Below are 13,805 nucleotides of genomic sequence, written 5' to 3'. Positions count from 1 at the left end.
TATATATATATATATATATATATATATATATATATATATAGAGACATTTTAAACCCTTTCTCACACTCTTGCAATATTCTAAACAATGTTTCTAAACTCTAAATGCTCTAAAAGAGCACAGAATGTCATGATATCAGCTCCCTGCCTCCTCTGCTCATTGCCACCTGCAAGCACTCTTGGCCACGCCCACTTCTCTGCTCTGCACGGTGAACAGCTGATCAGCTGCAGCAGGAAGTTGATCCTGCAGTGTGGCCTGCACAAATGTGCAGCAGGTGCTAAATAATTTAAAATAATTCATTTTAAATAACAATTCCATGACAATCGTGCAGCTCATCCATCAATCAGCCAACTGTGTGTCATGTCCAGTCTTATTTTGAAAAATCTTGATAGAGCAAGTCCGCAATAAATGAAACACTAAGTAGCGACGGACTACTGTAGTTCATATTCTGCGGGTATTTTAAAGTACTAATTTCGGCACATAATGTCACAACAGCATAGGTATTGAGAAACAAGTACATTTAGCCACTAACATCTCAGCTATGTCATATAGAATATAGCTGTAGAACAATGAGTTGAGCTAGGATAAGCAAATGTGACATTTCTTTACAACAGCAGCTTGCTGTAGCACTTCCTGTTCAGCACAAGCAAATCATACTAGGAACGTCATAGGATTTTTGTTGGAAAAACCTTGTATTGATTTTTTGTAGAATGACGTTAGCTTAAAGTGACAGAAATCCACTAGTGTTAGCTAGCATTAGCTTGGCAGTCCAGTCAGAATAAAACTCCATTCTCCAAACTGAGGCCATTCAAAGAGCTGTCTACCTCAGGTAAGATACTTATTGTTTATACATTTAATGCAGGACTGCACTTCAAAATCTTAGCTTTCTCTATAAAACGGAAACAAATTTTTAACATAAAAAGTAAAATAATCCAACATGTTTATGCTGTGCAACATGGTGCTACTTTTTAGATTTTTTTTTCTTCTACAAGTGACAATGAAAAAAAAAACATTTAATATTATATAAGCTCTGAATGTATATGTTTCATTCAGAGCGTGTATATTTAAAGATATTTCAAGAGTGATGAGCTGGTCACCCTACATGAGACTAATGAGTCATGCAACTTTATGACATTTTTGCATCGTAAGGACTGGCCTGGCTTCAAACCCGGGTTCAGCGTATTTGCATTTGGCGTTATGGCTCACTTCCAGCCTCATTCCCAAAACCCAGAGACCTGGGGTTCCATTCGGGCCGGGCTGTTGGGGCCGATTTGGGGGGGTCACGTCACAGATGATCATCCAGGGACTGCTTATTTCCTCCACTAGTGCGTTGCCATTGGTTTGAGAGAGAGACTGGATACACAAAAAGTTTTGGTACCCTGGACAAACATGTGTGTGGTGTATAGAGAAGAAGGAGAAGCAGAACAAGCTCGATGTCGTCCACTGTTTTGTTACAAATAATGTGACATCACGCGTTTTGATATGATGATCCCTGCCCACACCGAGGCGACACTCTGCTCAGAGCAAACTTGTCTTGCGATTGCGTTGAGTTTTCCCCGATTCTGTTGTACGTGTGTTCAGCGTCCCCTCATGTAGTCAGCTGCTGCTCCCCCCGCTCTCACCTGTTCCTCATTGTCTCTCCCCAGGTGTTTGTCATTGTCCATCGTTAGTGTCGCTCTCTCTTTTTGTCTCTCCCTCGTCTGTGGATTATGCGTTCAGCAGCTGTCACGCTCTGCTCCTCCGTGTCTCCCAGTGAAGATTTTCTGTAAGTTTCGCTGCCACGCCAGCCTTTGTTTTAGTATTTACTGTATTTAATAAATAAGTTTCTTTATTTTTTTTACCCTTGAGTTCCTCATAGCGGTCTGCTCCTGGGTTCAAACTTCCACAGAACATGATAACCATGGCCGAGGTAGAATAAGGGCAGGCCGACTGCAGCCAGACCAGACCATGCCAGGCCTTACAGTGCAAAAATGCTATTAGTGCACCTTACCTGATGGTTTTTGACTTGTTTCAGTGCAAGCAAGTTTTTTTTGTGTGATTATGCTCATGAGCCTCAGGATTACAGTAATGTGGCACTAACTACTGAGCTACTGCAGCCCTTTGCTCTCATCGCAGGAGATTACATATTATTAATGAAACTGTGAGAGAAAAAATAATCACTGGATGCCCATCTACAGCTGATTGCCTTTGGGAGTCAACTCAGTTTAAGATGGCTGCAACAGCTAATCAGTGTTAGCAAACCCAAAGGCATCTGCGACTTAGTCAGTTTCATAGACATTGAATTAAAATTTGATGTGGTAGTAGCTGACACTTGTCCCCAACACATATTCAGAGCACTAACAGATCGCACAAGATCTTGGTTTAAACGTTCACGCTAACTGCACTCAAATATGTCTGTCTGTTAGCAAAATATCTCATAAAGCACTGGATGGATTTCAATGACACTCACAGAAAGTAATCTGTTGATGCACCTCTACTACTGGTTACCTTTTGATATCAGCCAGATTCAAGATGGCCACCATAGCTAATCAACTTTAGCAAACATTAAACTGGCTATCACTCAGACTATTTTATAGGTATTGATCTTAAATTTAGTGCGTTAGTAGCTGAGAGTCACCTTTAACAAATACTTTGAGCGCTAAAGACACATTTGGAATAAAGTGTTATTATCGTGTGCCACACGACTCGTCTGATCACCCAGGCGTTCCCTCTCTCTGTGTGATCAACTCAGAACCGTTCTGAGTTCTATAGTGTCAGGTTTTGCGCCCCAGGAGTGGATGACAGTGATGTGGGTGTTACAGGGACAAAAACGTGCTCTGCTGTGGATCAGAAGCCTCCAGAGAAGCCGTGTATCCCTGCAGGTGTTGTCTGCCACTCCCAGGAACAGTTGCCACAAAGCCTGAGCTTGTCTTCAAATACCAGAAAAACTACTAGCACGTTGCTTTAAACCTCGGTGACTCACCAGTGAGCGCTACCTCCAACCCCAGAGAAAGGGATTCTTCTTCTTTGGTCTCATTTGCTGCTCGGTGATACTGTGACTTGATAAGTGGTAACTTAATGACCACTAGGCCTGTCACGATAACAAATTTTGCTGGGCGATTGTCTCAGAAATTATTGCGATAAACGATAATATTGTTTAAATGTTGACAATAATTTGTAATTATTGTCAAATTTAAGAAGAAATTTGATTTGATTTTAGTGTAGTACCTTTATTGACCACTGGATGGCAGTATAAGACTGTTTGAACCGAAGGATGGATAGTGAGGGAGCGAGCAGCTTTTAATTAAAAAAAATCAGTAAACAAGTTCTCAGCTTCTTTTTGCAGAGAAAAACAACTTTTAGACGAAGACACGGGTTTCGACAAGACGGAGGTTTTTTTCCCTAGGTCGGCCTGTTAGCTTAGCTCGTAGCTTAGCGTCTCAGCTTAGCTGCTTTTAACCATCCAAAAAATGCAATTTCGGACGGTTAAAATGGATTTTAAAGAGAAAAGAGAAAGGGAGGGGTCAGTGAAGAGCACCAGAGTTTTGCCTTTTGTCATCCAGTGTCTCCAGCAGAAAGAAAGAGACACGAAGAAACGATAAGGCCAATAAATGAAAATGAGGTTGATAATTTTCATTTCATTCGATTAATTGATTTATTGTTTATCACGACAGGCCTAATCACCAGTGATGCCAGTAGTTGCCTTCAAAGTCAACATTTCTTGGCCCTGCTCAGCTCAGTCCCTGCTGATTGATTTATTTGCCCCATACTGGCAGCAGTTCTGTAATCTTTACGAGCTGCGCCTTTCGTAACGACCTCCGCTGCCACAGTCGCAGCTCCCCATGTTTCCCCACGCATATGAAATATCTGTCGGCTCCATTACAAAACCAGTCGCGTCTTGAAGTCCCTCAACACTCGAGCAACTTCTTACATTCGTGGTGATGCGTATTTTTGACATCGGATACAGAAACAGATTCACTGCACTTCTAAAAGTCCCACATGATTATTTAATTGTAAGGCAGCGCTAGCAAAGAGGAGATGATGGATGGACAAAGCAGATGTGTTTTCTATGGTTCGGTGGTGGCATAAATATATTTATTTATAATCTGCGTGGCTGGGATTCATTTGGAAGTGGTGTAAACCTGCAGAATCAAACACAGCTACAGAAATATGGAAACAATTAAAGTAAAAAACATGCTTGCAAAGTCTGGGAAAAACTATATGAAAACAAATTTAACTCTATCAACACTAAACTAGAATTTAAGGTATTGCAAGGTATGCAAAAACTTTCAGACGCACCTTGCAATTAAAGAACTTTAGACATTTCTTGTTGAGGAATGAAGGTGATGTAGCCATTTTTGCGTAAACCTTAAAAAATGTCATGCAAACTGATAATGTGATAATCTGGTGTGATCTCATACAGTCTGTTAACACGCAGGGTATGAATGACTGTCAGCTACTTCCAAACAAAATTTTAGCTCAGTATCTGTCAAACTGGCTGAGTTATAGCCATTTTTGTGTTGGCTAATACTGTTTTCCTGGGATGGCTGTAGGCGATAATTCAACTCAGTTTCTCTAAACTGGTTGTTTAAAGAGCTATCTATAACAGGGAAGATATTAATTGTTCATAACCTTTCCCAAACACTCCACCTCAACAGATCTGACTTGTCCCTTGAGCCACATTACTGTCTGGACTTCCCTGTAAATGCATGGACAGTTTTGGTTGCTATGGGTTCTTAGAAGAAGGAAAGAGCAAAGCAGAAACAATGAGTCATAAACGCTCACCCTGGCAAAGTGTTCTGGGTCTCTCAGAAACACCGTCCTCTCCTTAGCAATGCTGTTGCTATGGTAAAAGTCCACCAACTCGTTGAGAGAGGAGAAGCCTTCATCCCACACGTAGTACTGACCGCCGCGGTCCTGCAGCACCTTGAAATGCTGGACGTGGTCCCCGTAACTGCAACGACACAAAGGCAAATGGAAACACTGTGAGATGTGCAGAGTGGGGTGTGACTTTGCCCCTTCTTGGAAAGTGAGTCCTCAGATCGTTAGAGGCTAACTTTGGTCACTTTGACCAAACGTTTTAGGAGAATAAAGTGTCTTCCTATTAAAGTGGTCATTAGCAGGCAATGCGTTTGTGATAGGTTGAAGAACTATTATTCATATTATTTCATAATGTTAAATGGTTTAGAATAAGTATTAATTCATATTCAACTGGTAATTCTTTTTTTTTTTAAATTAATTAATATTCCATATAAGCCTATAAACAATTTAAAATTGTTTACAACCTATTTTTCATGTTGCGTTAACGTCTGTATTATTTTATTTAAGGAAATTGCAATCCATTCACCAGTACAGTAATCAGCTAGTAAGCCTGTTGTGACCGTTAGTTGTGACCACACCCACCACCAGGGGGCGGTGCGCTCTCCTCCCGTTCCATGAAACTGCTCAGACAGGAAGCAACTTAAAATCACTCTCGTCATTCTTTCTCCCCTAGTTACAGGTAATGCGGATTGAAATATTATATGTTCCTATCCTGTATATTGTTAAGATATTTTAGAGACAATTCTTTATTATTTTGTCAACTTTTGAAGCATTTTTTTTAGTTTTATGAGTAGTTTGATAGAGCATTTCTGTGCGTCTGCGGTGTATTAGATAATGGCTGTGAAGCTAACAGCACAAGCTGTGCTAACTGTCGGGTTTTTTTTTTGTGAGGAAACATGATATAACACATATTTAGCTATATCTTCTTATTTTAGTTTATTAATTAGCTTTTATAGGTAATAATTTATTATTTTTATGAATTTTAGAAGTGTTTGTCTTCCCACTAAACATTAGACGTGGAATGGATGTGCAGATCACGTTTATATTGAGTCCGTCGGTCTAGACCAATTCTGGACGTCTCCACGAAACAAGGTCCACTCTGGACGTCTAACCACGACCTCACTTGTACGTCGATATAAAGTCGAATGTTTGAACGTCGGACTTGGAGGTCGTATAGACATCCAAGACAGATGCAGGTGTGCCTTAGTGAATCATAGTTTTTATAACCATAAAATTTACAGTCATAATTTATAATCATAAAAGAGTAACTGTGCACAGTTACTCTTTTATTAAACTGCAAATGTGAAGAAACGTGCAGCACGTCAAAAACTGTGCACAGTTACTCTTTTATGATTATAAATTTGCACGGCTTCATTTATAAACCAACTGTTGCTATTTACTCTCAAAGCTATTTCTGTTAATCCAGTAAAGAGGATAAAGGAAAAAATTTAAGGAGTGATTTATTTGTAAAACTTAGTACATCTGTTTCTACTGACATTTAAGGAGTGATGATTTAATTGTAAACCTAGTATCTGTAGTGTGGTTTCCTGTTGCACAATAGATGGTCAAATATACTGTTTCTTTAGTTTTGTTTACTGCACAGAGATGTGCAGCGGCAGAGCTGCTGACTATTAACCTGAAGGTCCAGGGATCGAACCCCAGTCATTCCAACATCCATCTGAGGGTGAATGTGTTAAACACTGCATGGGAACATACAATGAAGACAACACGAAGCACTTACTAATAATAATATTATCTGAAGTGAATAAAATAAGTTAAATTTTGATTTAGAAAATATGTCTATATTGACCGTCCAGTGGACGTCGGAAAAAGACGTCGTCTGTCGTAACAGTCTGCACCTGGGAGGGACCCAAATTAGACGTGCAAAAAAAACGTCATTTAGTCGTCTCCTTGCTCAGTGGGTTGTTTCATGAGTTTTTAGACAATACTTCTGTGCGCCAGTTGTGTATAGTAGTCCCTCGTTTATCGTGGTTGTTTGATGCCATGTCACGATGCACACTTTAATCTTTGCTAAAACACACTTTTCACTGCTTGGTTTCTAGTAGGGGTTGAACGAGTATATCATTTTTAAACTCGACATTAACATAATAAAACCCGAGTAGAACTCGAGTATTTGATGACGTCGTAGATCTCAAGATACAAAAATAAATAAATAAATAAAACTGCAAAAAAAGGTAATTATTTACAAAAAAAAAAAAAAGACCAACAAAGCATTGGGAGCGTATATTATGCTCCTACCATTTATCATACTGCAAATAAGTCACAGGAAAAACTAAACTATTAGTTATTATTATTATTAAACTGCAAATGTGAAGAAACGTGCAGCACATCAAAAACGAAACTTAACAGTGTGTGTGTGTGTGGGGGGGGGGGGGGGGTCGACCACCCCGCACCACCACCAGCTGTGGTGCGCATTAAGTTTAGTTTTAGAGATTAATATGTTTATAGATTTTTTTAAATAGGTTTAGAGATGAATATTTTTTGCTTTTTGTTTGTGAAACAAGGTCAGAGGAAGCTGTTTCTGGTTCGGTGGATTGGACCCGGTGTTACACCATATTCTGTGACCTGCAACAGCGCAACACCGCCCCCTACGGTCATACGGCGGTCACATAATATGACGTCACTACGGATACTCGATGTTACATGTTTAACCTCGATAGATGTCCTAGCAATCGATGTGTAGATTACTCGAGTACTCTGTTAATGCCCTAGTTTCTAGTTTTCTCTATGTTCGTTTGGTTTCTGTCAGCTCTGCTTCCTGTCTGCAGCTTTCTGCCTGTCACACCTCCTCTCACTGCAGCTCGTTAGTGTTCATGGGAAACACCTGTGCTCTGGTGCTTAAAAGCTCTCCCTCACAGTCTGGTGCCAGGACTCAGGTTTTGTTTGGCTGAGGAAAGACTGGTTCCCGGTGGAGCTAAGAGCGAGAAGAGAGAAGGCGGTAAGGCACGGCCAGGCTGTGAATGGTTGGAAGGATGTCAGAGGGAACGGAGTTGTCAGGAAGTGATTTTGCAGAAATGGAAGAGGGAGGGGATGGCGTAGAAAAGGACGGGATATGGCAGACTCAAAAATCTAAACATAAAAGGAAAAAAAACAAGACACCATATAGAATCGTCTGTTTCTGTAGCTGAAACAGATATGGTGGCGGAGTTTAAAATTATCTTGAAGTTTGATAAAGACGGAATGTCCTTTGGCACGTGGAATCCGATAAAACTTACTAAAGAAATCAACTCACTGATGGGAAAGGTGAAATTTGTGAAAGTGATAAGAGATGGATGCTTATTGATAATCTGTAATGATGTTACACAAAAAGAAAGAGTACTAAAAATAAAAAGAGTCCTAGGTGAGAATGTGAGTGGGAGGTTGTTAGATGACAAAAAGTATGTACGAGGAGTCATCTCGGGTATTCCACCTAATGTACTAGTTGAGGAGATTACGAATAATGTTTCAGGAGGGAAAGTAATTGAAGCCAAACGATTGACAAGATATAAAAATGGAGAAAGGAGTGATAGTTTTTCGAAAATATTAAAATTTGAAGAGAAAAGTCTACCAGATAAAGTGTTTGTGGGGTATATTAGTTATAATGTCCGGCCATTTATTCCACCACCGTTGCGTTGCTTTAAATGCCAGAAATTTGGGCACGTTGCAGCAATATGTAAGGGAAAACAGAAATGTGGGAAGTGTGCTGGGGATCATGAGTATGGAAAGTGTGAAAAAGGAGCTCCGTTGAAATGCTGTAATTGTGGAGGGGAACATAGTTCAGGATTTAGGGGTTGTGTAGCTAGTAAAAGAGCTGAGGAAATTCAGAAAATTAAAATCACTACAGGAATTACTTATGCAGAAGCCATAAAAAAAGTCCCCATGAATCCAATAATTCATCCAAAGAAATTGCTGGAAGAAGAAAAAATAGGATCTAACTGTATGAACAACTGCAAGGTAAAATAAGACACTTTACTCATGACAATGGAAGATTTTGTAATGTTCATGGTAGAGGTTGTCAATTGCACAGCTCAAACACAAAGAAAAACTGAAAAAAAAAAATCCAAATAATTGTGAAGGCAGCACAAAAGTATTTAGACTGTAAAAATGTTAGCTGGGAATCAATTAAATAAAAATTGAATGAGACACAATCTTCTCAACCTCAATCATGTGGTGGAGGACATTCTGCTTCATCCATCCATCCATTATCTTTATCCGCTTATTCCGTTTTGGGTCACGGGGGTCGCTGGTGCCCATGTCCAGCAATCACTGTGTGAGGGGCGGGGTACACCCTGGACGGGTCTCCAGTCCATCACAGGGCCACATAGAGACAAACGAGACAAACATTCACTCTCTCACTCACACCTAGGGACAATTTAGAGTTACCAATCAGCCTAACATGCATGTTTTTGGACTGTGGGAGGAAACCGGAGTACCCGGAGAAAACCCACGCATGCACGGAGAGAACTTGCAAACTCCACCCAGAAAGGCCCCTGGACTGGGGTTTGAACTAAGGACCTGCTCGCTGAGAGACAGCAGCTCTACCAGTTGCGCCACCATGCTGCCCATTCTGCTTCATGTTAACTTTAATTCAATGGAATGCAAGAAGTCTAATAAGTAATGGTTTAGAGTTTAAAAAATATGTTTCGGATTTGATAGTTAAGCCTCAACTGATATGCATTCAAGAAACCTGGCTTAAGCCACAATTGGATTTCATAATACCGGGATATATATCAATTAGAAATGATAGGGTGGGAAGACAAGGTGGGGGAGTGGCAACTTTTGTACAAAATGGTCTAAGATATAAAGTGGAATCAATTAGCCAGAAACATGAAGCAATAGTAATTAAAATCTGGATAAGAAACGGTCAGATTTCAGTGGTAAATTTATACAACACTAACAACAAGTTGTCCATTCAAGAGCTTATTGAAATAAATGTACAGAGTGACGGTAAAACTTTATGGTGTGGTGATTTCAACTCACATAATACTCTATGGGGGAGTATAAGTACAGACATGAAAGGATTGATAGTTGAAGAGTTTCTAGAATTACAGTCACTGGTTTGCATTAATAATGGTAGTCCTACTAGATATGACTGTAATAGGAATTTAGAACGCGTATTAGACCTAACATTAGTATGTAGTGAACTTGACCTGATGTCAAAACTTGACCTTAGGATCATATGGTCAGAAACTGTCATTTCATTGATTTGCATCCAGAAATACAGGTTGACCCATCCTGAGACTTTCTTTCTTGAATTAATCAAGTGGAAAAAGACAATTCTCTATGATCATTACTATTTTACAAATGTTTTGATAATCAAATTGTGTTAGTTCAAACAATGTTTACATGTTGAAGTGAACTACTCATTTTTATTTACTTAAAACAGTAATAATGATTTTTAATCCTCATTCAAAGAAGAAATCAGGTTAATATGCATTTCTTGATTTTCTGTCTTCAATGAGCAAAGTTGTAAGTGTGTCGAAGTTCAAGTTTCGGTCAACTGAAAGTTTACTGAAAAGAAATGTCATGTTTAACTTTTACAGCGAGATACTGGGAGAGGTGGCTCCACGAAGTCTGAATTCTCCATAACAATCTTTCTGTCTGTTCTTAAACAATCTTACTCTTTTCCTTGACTTTCATAACACCTTACATCACAAACCACACCTCTGCTTTGGTCCATCGACCAATCAAAAAGCTCTCAAATGAACCGGAAGTAGAGCCCATTTAAATGTTGGCACTTCTTAGTTCAAGCAGAGAGTTTTGGGAGTTCAGAATGCAGAACGCTGGAATTCAGGATGCTGCTGAAAGAGAATCAAGCTGAACCAGAGACGATTTGGGAATTATAACTTCTGTTTGGATAACCTCACGACTCCAGGGGTTTTTAGCTGTTCTCACGGAGACGCTGAAAGAGTCAAAAGAAGAGCCCTACACCGACGCTGAAGCTATCGTCTGCAAGGTAAAAAGTTCTATCTCAACCAAGCGTACCGTTGGCCCAAGCTGATTTCCAAAGGAGCGTGCTGTTCTGGTTAAAACAGACAAATTCCCTCACACATCTCTCTGTAGATAAACCTCATCTTTCCATCTTTAAACTCTCCTATCTGCTAGCAAATTAATCTAGATGTTTTCAGAACTGTCTGTGGTGAAGCAAGCAACGGAAAATCATGGCCGTATGGTTTTCCTGGTTGTAAAGCTGATTAATTATGTCGTTATTTTTCAATTCTTGCCAATTAATGTAAATGTGTGATGTGTTAAACTTGATTCTGTTAATAAATGACCCACTCGTTTGGTGAGTCAAAGATAATTAACGTCTCACGTCCACATTTTTATTAAATTCAATGCACGCATGTTATACAGTCCAGAAAAATGAAAGAACTCGTTTAATTGATGAATATATCTCAGGATATGTTCATCTACAAGTATCAAATTCAATAGCTGGAATTACATCTTGGGAGGTGCTGAATGATTTTCCTGTGCGTAGTGATCACTTTCCTATTAGAATATCAGTTGGTTCTGAAGTAATAAAAGAAGAAGAAGGGCAGAGTCCAAGATGGAAACTGAATAGAGCTAATTGGGATCTTTTTAAAAATTTAGTTGATATTCAATTTAATAAACTAGACGAGAACTTGTTTTGTAATGTGGAGATGTGGCATTCAAAAATTGTGTCTATCATTATTAATGCAGCTGAAACTTCAATTTCTAAAACAAAAGATAGAAGAAATAAAAAATCTGTTCCAATGTAATATTGCCATAAGAGAAAGAAATAAAGCATTTAAATTGATAAGAAAGTACCACACTATAGAGTCATTAATTAAATATACAAAAGCACAAGCTATAGTTAGGAAGACTATTAGAGCAGCCAAAAAGGCATGTTGGAGAAAGTATTGTAATTCTATTGGAAGAGAAACCAAGTTAGCGGAGGTATGGATAATTATTAAGAAAATGAATGGGGTTAGGAAAACTTCTTCCTTACCTGTTTTAGAATTAAATGGGAAAATAGCGGGTAATAATTAAGAAAAGGCAGAATTGTTAGCAGAATCATTAAAGTACACAGTTCATAAAATTTATCTGAAGATATGAAAAAGAATAAAGAAAAGTTATTATATGAAAACCCAGAAGTTAATATCAAGGAAATAGTTTCATATCAAGAATTAGATATGCCTTTCACCAAATATGAATTGGAAAAAGTTATTAATAATACTAGGCAATCAACACCGGGTAAGGATTGGATATGTTATATAATGCTAAAACATTTAGAAGATTCATCTCATTGTTTTATTAAAGTTGTTCAATTTGATTTGGATGACTGGCAGTATACCTGCGGAATGGAAACAGTCAGTTATAATTCCGGTATTAAAACCAGGTAAAAAGGCAAATGACCCATCAAATTATAGACCGATTGCCCTTACATCACAATTAGGGAAAATAATGGAAAGGCTAGTTACAGATAGACTAACACATATTATTGAAAGTAAAAATAAATTCTGTCTGTTTCAAAGTGGTTTTCGTAAAGGAAGAAATACGATGGACGCGGTACTATGTTTGGAGTCAGAAATAAGAAAAGCTCAAACAAATAAAGAATTAGTGATAGCCGTGTTCTTTGATAGAGAGAAAGCGTACGATATGTTATGGAAAGAAGGATTATTGATTAAATTAAGGAACCTTGGTATAGGAGGTAAGATGTATAATTGGGTTTTGAATTTTTTTGTCTGGTAGAGAAATAGAAATTAGCGTGGGGACGAAATTTTCTACCAAGTACTCAGTTGAGAATGGTACCCCACAAGGTAGTGTGTGTAGCCCAATTCTGTTTAATATCATGATAAATGATATATTTGATGGGATAGATAGGAAAATAGGTAAATCCTTATATGCAGATGATGGGGCTCTATGGGTGCGGGGACATAATATTGTATATTTGCAGAAAAAGATGCAGGAGGCCATTTTGAAAGTAGAAGGATGGGCAAACAAATGGGGAGTTAGGATGTCAATTGAAAAGACTCAAGTTATCTGTTTTTATAAAAGGCATAAGGACGTCAATTTGAACCTTTATAAGCAAAAACTTGAACAAATAAAAACAGTGAGATTCTTAGGGGTCATTTTTGATGAAAGTGTAACTTGGAAACAGCAAAAAGAATCAATTCAAAATAAATGTAGTGAAGTGAATAATCTGTTAAGATGTCTCGCTGGACAGGAATGGGGAGCTTCAAGAAAAGCATTGTTGGGAATATATCAGGCTCTCATGAGATCTTCAATGGATTATGGGTGTATTGCATATATGGCAGCTGCTGAAAGTCATCTAAGAAAATTAGATATGGAACAAACAAAAGGATTGAGAATATGTACTGGAGCTTTCAAAACTTCATCGTTAGCTGCTTTACAAGTAGAAACTGGGGAGCTTCCGGTAAGATTACGAAGATTAAAACTAATGTATACGTATTGGGTGAACCTAAAAGGGCATAAGTGTGACCATCCAGCTCAGATGGTGCTGCAGGATTGTTGGGAACATAAAAAAATCAAATTTTCATAGTTTTGGATGGATTGGGGAAATAAAAGCTAAAAATCTTGGTTTAACTAAAGTCCAGTATAGTGAAATAGTTCCACAATCTGCAATTCCACCATGGCTATTTATATCTCCAGAAGTTGATCTCCAAGTGGGAGAAAGTCTTAAAAAAGGAAAAACTCCAGAATGGGTGGTAGTTAATAATCACTTTAAAAGATATAAAGATAACATAATAATATATACAGATGGATCTAAAGATCCAAAACGTGGTAAGACTGGAGCAGCAATGAATATCCCACACTATAAAGTATTGCTTAAGAGGAGAACAGCTGATCATTTAGCTGTTTTTACAGTTGAACTATCAGCAATTATATTAGCTCTGGAATGGTTGCTTGATAATGATATTGGGGGTGGAAATCAATTTATAATAGCATCAGATAGTCAAGCAGCATTATCAAGTATAAAATCTGGTAAATCTTGCAGAATGGATTTGTTAGTAAGAATACACCA

The 13,805-nt window shown here is 38.4% G+C and overlaps 1 protein-coding gene across 1 annotated transcript in view; it reads right to left on the bottom strand.

Annotated features, from left to right (window-relative positions):
* The window catches only part of grapa (GRB2 related adaptor protein a), an 85,904-nt gene that overhangs the window by 9,006 nt on the left and 63,093 nt on the right, over positions 1-13,805 (bottom strand). The window contains exon 4 of the mRNA XM_037689537.1: positions 4,763-4,931. Within this exon, the coding sequence (XP_037545465.1) occupies positions 4,763-4,931 (169 nt within the window). The remainder of the gene's footprint in view (positions 1-4,762; positions 4,932-13,805) is intronic.

The sequence above is a fragment of the Nematolebias whitei genome, chromosome 15 (genome assembly GCF_014905685.2).
Source record: "Nematolebias whitei isolate Nwh7 chromosome 15, NemWhi1, whole genome shotgun sequence".
Classification (NCBI taxonomy): domain Eukaryota; kingdom Metazoa; phylum Chordata; class Actinopteri; order Cyprinodontiformes; family Rivulidae; genus Nematolebias; species Nematolebias whitei.
This window is presented reverse-complemented; position numbering and strand designations above follow the sequence as displayed.